This window comes from Nansenia antarctica (genome assembly GCF_963989245.1).
Source record: "Nansenia antarctica genome assembly, chromosome: 1".
In the NCBI taxonomy this organism is placed as follows: domain Eukaryota; kingdom Metazoa; phylum Chordata; class Actinopteri; order Argentiniformes; family Microstomatidae; genus Nansenia; species Nansenia antarctica.
The window spans coordinates 37,955,282-37,965,955 of record NC_137674.1 but is presented as its reverse complement, the minus strand read 5'-3'; the positions used below and the strand labels follow the sequence as shown (position 1 = coordinate 37,965,955).

General features: G+C 45.4%; 2 protein-coding genes across 2 annotated transcripts in view; one reads left to right on the top strand and one right to left on the bottom strand.

Moving 5' to 3' along the window:
- slc7a14a (solute carrier family 7 member 14a) overlaps positions 1-1,303 on the top strand; it is a gene marked incomplete at both ends in the record, with an annotated part of 7,077 nt that extends 5,774 nt beyond the window's left edge. The window contains 2 exons of the mRNA XM_080550310.1: positions 147-383; positions 996-1,303. Of these exons, the coding sequence (XP_080406436.1) occupies positions 147-383; positions 996-1,303 (545 nt within the window). The remainder of the gene's footprint in view (positions 1-146; positions 384-995) is intronic.
- A 6,497-nt stretch (positions 1,304-7,800) lies between these two features.
- cldn11a (claudin 11a) lies at positions 7,801-9,997 on the bottom strand (the record flags this gene model as incomplete). The annotated part of the gene is made up of 3 exons (XM_080536942.1): positions 7,801-8,060; positions 8,996-9,160; positions 9,772-9,997. 3 exons carry the CDS (start codon positions 9,995-9,997, stop codon positions 7,801-7,803), a joined length of 651 nt encoding a protein of 216 aa, XP_080393068.1.
- Positions 9,998-10,674: the final 677 nt, after the last annotated feature.

The window sequence follows — 10,674 nt, the reverse complement described above, 5'->3', positions numbered from 1 at the left end:
TCAAGTGGCACCCTCCAACCAGGAGGATGTCCTATTGGCCCAACGGTAGACGCTTGGGTCTTCTACGCAGGAGACCCAGGTTTGAACAGTTTCTAAGAAGCCACTTCACCTTCCAGTAAAGTGTTCCCTATATTCCTTCACTCCAGGTGCAAGTAGTATCGGGGAGGGTTGCTGGTGGGCTATACTGATGCTGGTCTTCCTCATCGTCTTCCTCACCCTGCTCGTCATCATCATCCTCCAGCAGCCTGAGAACCCCAAGCGTCTGCCGTACATGGCGCCCTGTGTGCCCTTCGTCCCCGTCTCCGCCATGCTGGTCAACATCTACCTCATGCTTAAGCTCTCCGCCATCACATGGATACGTTTCGCCATCTGGTGCTTCATAGGTGAGGGCTTGAAGGCTTTGATTTAGTGCATAACATGATAACATAATACTCTCTTAGAAAAAAAAGTGCTACCTAGAACCGTAAAGGTGCTACTTTTTTCAACTGTGTGACAACACTTTGAAGAACTATTTTTGGACGTCATGAAGAACCCTTTCCATAGAAGGTTCTAAAAGGAACCCAAAAGGGTTCTACATTGCACCAATAAGGGGTCTTCAATGAGATTGCTCTTTTACATATGTCATCATAGGTAAATAATACATTCCTACAGTAGACTTTAGACTGTTTGCTTGTTTGTTGGTGGGTGTGTGGGTTTGTTTATTCCCCCGCACGCATTGAATACACTTCTACAGCAGTCCTCCCCTTAACAGAGTTATAACCAAACACTGAGTCAGACACCAGTGGGCTGGTTGGTTTCTGTTAACACTACACTGATATGAGGTATTGATATCTTGATATCTTTCCACAACTGTACTGTAGGTGTTTTGATTTACTTTGGCTATATATTCTCTATATGGAAGAATAGTCTTACAGTGTGTGTGTGTGTGTGTGTGTGTGTGTATGTGCGCGTGTGTGTGTATGTGCGCGTGCGTGTGTGTGTGTGTGTTTCTTTAGGTGTGTTGATCTACTTTGGCTACGGCATGTGGAACAGCACGTTGGAGATCACTGCAAAGGAAGCAGAGGTCCAAGCCTCCACGTACCAGCGCTACGACCAGGGGGTGGACGAGGGCTTCACCGGCTTCAGTGTCGACGATGACCTCTTCCCGCCGGCCACCAACGACCCCTGGGGAGGGCCAGAGGGGGGGTCAGGGATGTCTCCTCCCGCTGGGGACAAGGCCGAAGCTGATAGGACGGCGTCGAAGGGCGGGGAAAGGAGCATAGCCAACCACGGTCTGGCGGAGGAGGATCCAATGGATTTCTAAAGGGACTGACTCAATGTTACTGAATGTACTGCCTGTCTGCTGCCTGGGGGGGGGGGGTAGGGGTGTGGGTGGGTATGACCTGGGATGGGGCGGGGGTAGTGTGTGTGTGTGTGTGTGTGTGTGTGTGTGTGTGTGTGTGGGTGTGTGTGTGTCTGTGTGGGAGTGAGTGAGTGAGTGAGTGTGTGTGTGTGTGTGTGTGTGTGTGCGTGCGTATGTGTGTGTGTCTGTGTGTGTGTGTGTTTGTGGGTATGAGTGTGTGTGTGTGTGTGTGTGTGTGTGTGTGTGTGTGATCTGACCTTTGGGCTAGATTGTTAGCTGGCTGTGGGTGTGTGCGTGTTGTTTCACTCATCACTCTCTGCTTTAGCTCCCCCTCCCACAGAAGATCTATATGTCAAGGTTCCTTCCTTAGAGTACTTGTTTTGGGGCCCCCCCACCCACTCCACCCCCCCCACCCACTCCGAAGGGCATCAACTAGAATGCAGAATGCAACAATCTGAACTGTGTTTCACAGAATCAGTGAGGTCTCTAATCTTCCTAGTATTAGAAGGGATTCTGAGAACGGAGAGAGGGAGAAAGTGATGAGAGATGGATAGATGAATCAGCGGTTTCCTCCCCTTCCTGTATCAGCAGATAAACAGGACGCTGTCAGAGCACTGATCCCTGGTCACTTCCTGTGTCCAGCGCCAGGTGTCTGATCCACGCTGCTCCTCTCATCTCTGACAGACAGGAAACCAGCTGCACACACACACACACACACTCATACAATCAGACACACATCCTATCGCCATATAATCACACACACATGCGCACACACTCAGACACACACCCTATCGCCACGCCTGTCACTAACATCTAGCCCAAGGGGGATATGGTGGGGGGACCAGGGGATTTGATGTTTTTCTCACAAATAGTAATTGGACTTTGCTTGCAATAGTGCCTTCATTAGTGTGTGTGTGTGTGTGTGTGTGTGTGTGTGTGTGTGTGTGTGTGTGCGTGTGTGCCTGTGTGTGTGTGTGTGTCTGTGTGTGTGTGTGTGTGTGTACTCTGTAACTCCGCTCCCAGTACCCATGCCCATCAGGGTGTGTGAGAGAGATGGAGAACCGTGAGGGACTCACTGCATGGCTCGTGGAGTGTCTGATGTACTGTGTGTACAGTAGCTTTTGTGTGCTTCTCTCTGCTGCTGTATACCCTGCCCCCCCTCCTCCGCCTACCTCCCCTCCTGTCTCTCCTCCACCTCCCTCCCCTCCTGTCTCTCACCTCTTCCACCTCCCTCCCCTCCTGTCTCTCACCTCTTCCACCTCCCTCCCCTCCTGTCTCTCCAGGCCAGGTCAGCTGGGGTTACATTGGAATTCCATAACTCCTATAACAATCCAGATTAGTTTTGTATGTGTATGTGTGTGTGTGTGTGTGTGTGTGTGTGTGTGTGTGTGTGTGTGTGTGCGTGTGCGTGTAATGGACTGACTTATATAGCGCCTTATTCCAAAGCGCTTTACAATGGCCTCTCATTCACCCATTCACACACACATTCACACACCAATGGCGGCAAGCTACCATGCAAGGCGCCGGCCCGCTCATTGGGAGCAATTTGGGGTTCAGTGGCTTGCCCAAGGACACTTCGACATGTGTGTGTGTGTGTGTGTGTGTGTGTGTGTGTGTGTGTGTGTGTGTGCGCGTGTGCGTGTGTGTGTGTGTGTGTGTGTGTGTGTGTGTGTCCTAACTTTGTTTCCTTCCAATTGAACATCTTGATGTCTGGCGTCTCTCTTCTGCTTTGTCGTTCATTTGTTCTCTTTTCTGAGGGTTGTTCCAACCAGAGGGGTCCCAAATACAGGACTAAGTGAAGCCCACCCTGACCTCACCCCGACCCCCCTCCCAAGCCCCCTGTTGCTGCATTGGCCTCTCCTTGGGAAAGCCTTACATGTCTAATGCACTAAACTGATTACGCTACGCTAATCCTGACCCCTGACCACAAACCCCTCACCCTATCCTCCGATAACCACTACACTACCCAGGGTTCCCTCTGTCCAGGGGTGGGCTTGCTTGTGTTGGAGTTTTATGAAATTATATGCCAAAACACACCTGAAACATATACACATCTGAAACATACACACAAACACACACCTGAAACGCATACAAACACACCTGAAACATACACACAAACACACATGAAACATACATGCAAACACACACCTGAAACATACACACAAGCATACACCTGAAACATACACACAAACACACTTGAAACATACACACAAACACACACCTGAAACATACACACAAACATACCTGAAACGTACACACAAACATACCTGAAACGTACACACAAACATACCTGAAACGTACACACAAACATACCTGAAACATACACATAAACACACCTGAAACATACTCACAAACACCTGAAACATTATACACAAACACACAGCTCAGCCAAAACAAAATACCTGGGGGGTATTCTATCAATGTTGCTAAAGGACAATTCAGGCTTATTTTGATAAATCCCACAAGATTTATTTTAAAAAATCCAGCCTTATTAGTCTCACGACAATTGGATTTTCCTTTAGTGAGGTTGATGGAATACTTCATGCTTCATAACAGCACAGCCAAAATGAGAAAGGGACTGCAGGTGACACTGTGCCCCTTTGTGTTGGACTGTACAGTAGACTCTATATCACACTGTGTGTGAGTGTGTGTCCGTGTGTGTGTGCATGTGTGTGTGCGTGTGTTGTGTGTGCATGTGTTGTGTGTGTGTGTGTGTGTGTGTGTGTGTGTTTGTTGTTTACGCCTGCGCCTAGATGTGGCTGTTTTGGTGAATGTGTAGCATGCTCTCACGCACGAGGCTGTGATTGTAGATGTTGTACCTGCATGTGGTGACTGACCGCAAACCAGACATTATAGGACTCTTTACCACGCCCCCCCATCTCCAAACAGAGCCCCGCCCCCTTTCCTTAGGTGCTTCCTATAAGCCCTGAGTGGATTGGTGGAAAAAAACAACCAGCAAGGGGTCTATCTGGACTGGGGTGTAACATGTAGCAAAATTAGGGTGGGAGGGGTGGTCCCCCACTAGCTATCACCCCTTCCCCCTAAACCCCTCTCAACCATAACCTCTGTTTACAAAGCAAGCCAAAGTCTGCAAGTTTTGTTTACTTTATGAAGAAGTAGCCAAGGCGATCCACGAGAGTAGACACATGGGATAGGGTAAACTTTATTAAAGGGTCTGCTTATTTTGCTATGTCTATACCATTACATTATGTAATGGTTCCTTATATATCATGTATAAGGCCATTATTGATTTATCATTAATAAATTGTTTATAAGCACCTCGAGACCTTCAAATAAAATGTTACCATATCCACTAGCTAGAGTAGACACATACAATACATCCAAAAGCGTGGACAAAGAAATCTAATAAAAACACAAAACACTTTAAGAGGAGTAAATTAAATGAGAAGTATTTTTCTACAGCTCTTTCTACACCCACGGGTCCTCTATGATTGGCTTGTACAAGGGGTGGGTGGAGTGTATCCAGGTGTTTCACTTCCTGTGTTTTCATGCTATCAGAAGGAGGCCTGGGAGAAACAGTGAATCCTATATTTTTAATGACAACAGTCACTCTCGAACGATATGGCTCAGTTGAAAAACCTTTTTCTTTTCTTTTAAGGATTTAATTTATTCGAGTCTACTGTAGGAAGTTAGAAGGTTTAGAGTAGACCAAGAAGATAAACTCATAAATTTAAATGTAAAAAAAACAACAATATATTTAAAAAATACTATTTTATTACAATTCTACAAAAATAACAAACTTAAAACAAATGTTGCCACTATTGCTTTTAAAGTCAGCTACAATTTGTTTTGTCTCGGAGAAGGCGTGCCATGTTCCTTATGTGCTGTGTCCCCTGCTGTGGCGGTCTATGTCGGACATGTTGAGATTGGCTTCCCTCGCAAGTTAGATATTCGTTTTCTCTTCTGTATATTTTGGTATAACGTTGTATAATGTATTTGGGGTTTTATGTTGATGTTTTTTTTTAATGGTTTCTTCCATGTGAGGTTTTTGCTCCAGGGTGCACTCTTTTTTGCTGAGTTGTTGATATTGCCTCCATGCAACAATAAAAGTTATTTATTGCAAATACCAATCATGTTATCACATTGAAACACACACACACACTCACACACACACAGTTACACACACACACACACACACACACACACACACACATAGGATAGTACATGCACACACGCACACACACACACACACACACACACACACACACACACACACACACACACACACACATACACACACACACACACACACACATACACACACACACACACACACACACACACACACACACTGAACTCAACTAGGTTTGATTATTCCATCTCTAAAACAGTATAGATTATTATGCCTCTGAAAATGTGTGTTCCAATCATAGAGGACAGCTTGGTTCTAGAACACTCCCTGCCTCCTGTGGGTGAGGTGGCTGATTGCCTAGAATAACATCACACCATCATCACATTTCACAGGAAAAAAGAAACACACACACATACTGTACACACATGCGTTATCTCACACACACAGACGCACACACACACGCACACACACACACACACACACACACACACACACACACACACACGAAGGAGTAGAGAAGGGACAGTTTGTGTAGGGAGGAGGAGGCAGGACAGAGTGTAATAGCTCAGTACCTGGGGACAGACCCTTCTGTTCTGATATATCCAGCACAAGGTCATTCTGGCACAGCACAGATCTGACACATTGGTAGCAGTGCTCTGGGTGGTATCTCATTGTTCACACGAGCATGCACGCACGCACGCACATGCACATGCACACATACACATACACAGACACACACACACACACACACACACACACACACACACACACACTAATGGCTGCAGCAGTGTTCCTGGCTGTGCCACTGCCCTGAAAAACAGACACACATCCAAACACACACATCCACGACATCAGGCTGTGTACTCAATGGTAACAGACAGGTCTTATGGCCAGATGGACTGCATGGAGATTACACACACACACACACACACACGCACACACACACACACACACACACACACACACACACACACACACACACACATACAATGACCACACATACTTCCTGGTTTTTTGGGTCACCTTTGAGTACCAGTGGTAATTCCCCTGCTAAGATAGAAGGAGGGATTGACTGACTAGGTTACAACAAGTAATTTAACAATGTAGAGACACTGAAGACAAAAAAGGCATTTCTTTTTGCAAAATATTTTTTTCTTTATTCAGACAAAATCAAACAACAGCACATGCATGGAACATAATAAATAACCAAGGCTAACACAGTAGTGGCGGAAATGTTACACAATTGTTGAGTTGTTTTTGAAAAGTTTAATTTTTAGAACAAAAGAGAGAGGAACTGTACAGCTTGGTTCGGTCTGTGGAAGGTGGAATATCATGATATGACACCTCCTCCATGTTGACAGCAGTCCAACCCAGAGCTCACAATACGCAACTCAGCCAAATACGTAAGTTTGTGATTCTGAGTTTTAATGGGCGCCATGTTGGCATTAGACTGTTCCATTCAGCCAAAGATGCTAACCTGAATATATGGAACAATTGGTGCCAACTTATTGTCGAATGTCGGGGGTAGCTTGCCAAATACACTACATCTATGTCTATAGACAACAGTATTTATACAGACATAACAAACACTGTATACAGAGTGAGATGCGAGTAACTGCTAGCCTGCTTCAGCTTTTTAAAATACTACATATCTGGTGAAACAGAAATAACAACTTTTACAGAGAGATTGAGTGAAGTGTTGCAATTACTGTTTGATCCACACATTATGTCCACACATATGATTCTGTCAAAAATAACTTTTATTTTAAATTCATACAGTATGATTTCACAAACCGCATTTGTAATGCTCAATACATCCATGGTAAACAAAAACTAAAACAAAATTCATGACACGTATTTACCAAAAGGTTAGTTTCAGCCACAGTTATATAGTAAAACAGAAGTAAAATATTAAATCTTAAAAGTCAGTCCTTCCCATAAATGCTGGGACAATGTGTAGGACCCTTGGTTTCTCAGGACACACCAGTTCCGATGCTTGTGAGTCTGTGCCCTGCCCCTCCTTGCTGCCAAGGAGGATGCTGGGAGATGAGCGCAACTGTACAAAACAAATCCATCATTAAGTAACTGGAAGTGAGCCACTGAAAAATACTGTGCATGTGTGCGTGTTTGTGTGTGTGTGTGTGTGTGTGTGTGTGTGTGTGTGTGTGTGTGTGTGTGTGTGTGTGTGTGGAGAGTTGGAGAGCAAGGGATAGAGCAGTGGAGGAGTTGGAGTGTTAGATGCCTAAGGCTCAGTTGCCTCTTCTGGCACAAATCCCTCTCTTTCTCTCTCTCTCTCTCTCTCTCTCTCTCTCTCTCTCTCTCTCTCTCTCTCTCTCTCTCTCTCTCTCTCTCTCTCTCTCTCTTTTCAGACATGGGCACTCTTGGCATGGTTGGTGGTGGACGCGGGTGGGGGGTTGGGCCCCCCCTGCTTGGAGTAGTAGAAGCGGTTGTTGTCCTGGTAGGGTCGGCTGCTCTCTGTGGAGCAGCAGGTGATGAGGCAGCCCCCCAGCAGAGAGAGGGCGGCCCCCAACCAGCCGGCGTAGAGAGAGAAACCGAACGACATCAGCCCCTGCTCCTGGTGGGCTCCGATAGGGAACCACACAGTCGATACTATCCCACACAGAGCTTTGACGAGAGAGAGAGAGAGAGAGAGAGAGAGAGAGAGAGAGAGAGAGAGAGAGAGAGAGAGAGAGAGAGAGAGAGAGAGAAAGAGAGAGAGAGACAGATTAGAGTTAAATGCTGTATGTACATATACCGTATAAGTCCCGACTCCTGGGGGTCTCCCATTGGAAAACACACTTGTTGATTCAGTACTATACCAAACAGAGTTAGCGGAAGCCGGAGACTAGAGATATTATGAACACAAACAGATACTGTATATTTTCACATTCTAGGCCTGATTCGTCACAGCTACGGACGAGAAAGAGAGAGAAATAAGACAACAGATTATCCTTTTTATGATGTTATTTTCAGACACTATTCATGTTCAGCCAAACAGACAGGATTTTTGGAAAACCTACTATAGCAGTAAAAGGGCTGTTATTGATAAAAGAGAGCAGCAAACTGGCCATCACAGGGAAGCTGTTTCCACTTGGAGCAGAAATAGACAGGGTGTGGAGTGGACAAGGTAGGAGGGGAGGAATGTATGCACGGGGGTCTGGGGGAAGGGTTGGATGTGTTTAGGGAACGGTGTGTGTGTGTGTGTGTGTGTGTGTGTGTGTGTGTGTGTGTGTGTGTGTGTGTAGGCGTGTGTGTGTTGGCCTCTGGGCTGAGCGTGCAGACTCTCGGGAAGAAGGGGATGTATAATGTATCCTCTACTCAACACTTCATAAGGGGGGTTACGGCTAGGTGACTTGAGGTTTAGGTGGGTGGAGGGGTGGATGGGAAGAGGGAGGGGTGGGCGGTGAATATTCCTGTCTGTGTCCTGTGTCTGTGATGAGTCTGACTGTTGTAAAAAGCAACACAAGGTCTACCGTCTCCCCTGCACACCCCATTAACTGCCCATATCAGACTAGTTTTTACTGTGGTGTTTTGAATATCTTTAGAGTCCAGTCTCTTACCTACGAGGAGTATGAGCACGCCCCCCAGTACAGAACGCTTGTTCTTGGAGCTCTCAGGCTCGTTCCCCAGGTTGATGCAGGGCATGGACATTAGGACCAGTCCCACTGCAGGGAGACCCAGGATCGAACCTGTGATCATCAACGCCCTTGACGTCTGGATGTATGCTGCAGACACACATGGATTCACAGAGAAATGTTGTAATTTCATATTTCAAAGAACATATCTGAACATATCAGATCCCAATATATATTAACCCTTCGTTAGACACAATGTGAGCAGGACTGCTGTACCTACCTACTAATAATGTACATATAGATTAATGTACACGTATAATGGAGCACAGTATTAGTAGTGATTCTACATGTAAAATCATAGGCATCTAAACCACACAAAGTTAGACTGGATATGGAGCTTTAAAAACCATTTGAGGTTTTTGTTTTTCTTCTTCTGGTAATTTACAAAACTGGCAAATGTAAGGCAAAGTATTGACAGTAGACTCTTTACTGGAGCTTTTTGTCATTACATTGAAATAAAGAGATTGTACCTTCTTTCACTGAATGAAAATATTACAAGAATTTTGGTAGAGAGTATAGTTTAGGCATAGTGCAGTGTTTAGGCAAAGTTTAGTGTAGTGTTGTGTAGTGAACCTGGCCGGTCCAGTAGTGATATCAACGGCAGAGTTTTTGTTTAGTATGGTCACCTGTCAGGTCCTGCACCTGTGTTGGTTATGCTGTATGACATCCAGTACACGGTAGTAGCCTACAGGGCAGTTTACCTGGCAGGTCCAGTATCTGTGTGAGCGATGAGCAGTGGTACAGGGCGGTAGAGATGACGCAATCAGCCCACAGTCCCTTGGCTCCCAGTTCATCCATCTTCTTACAGGTGTTCATGCCGTATTTACACGTCACCACCCAGTCATTGGTGGCTGTAGCGATCAGGATCCCCACCCAGCCGATAAAACTGATGAGAAAACCGCTCATTTGGAGACAGGCGTTTGCCATTGTGCCGACGGTGCGTAAAATAGTCCTCGTTTAGAATAGCGCCAAAATAGGAAAAACGCACAAGATGATCAATGTTGATAAAGATGATTAGACGATGATACAGTCAAATACTGTGTTGAATTTGTATGAATGAAATTGATTTTAATGCGAATATTCCACAATCATTAATCCAAGCCACATGTCAATTTCCTTTGAATGTATTGTAGATCCATCAAGTGGGAGCGCACTCAACTTTAAAAGAATGGGATTTGCACATCATCATGGACTTTATAGGGGGGAAAGGGAAACTTCTAGAAAAAAAAATCCAAAAACTTTTAGCCAATCGGATTGTTGGAGTGAAAAATGAGAAATGCACCCCCCCCCTCTCTCACCCATTCTCACCCATTCTCTCTCTCTCTCTCTCTCTCTCTCTCTCTCTCTCTCTCTCTCTCTCTCTCTCTCTCTCTCTCTCTCTCTCTCTCTCTCTCTCTCACACACACTTTCTTTATATCTCTCTCTTTCTCTTTTTATCTGACAATTCCTATTTCGTCATCCTTGCATTAATGTACTAAACAGTTGAGTGAAAATGTGTGTGTGAAAAATGTCCGTTTACAAGATGTTATCTAAAATGTCAGAAATGTTGGGGTATCGTTTTTCCCCAGAATATGTTATGAGAGACTGAGGGTCTCTCCGCCTCC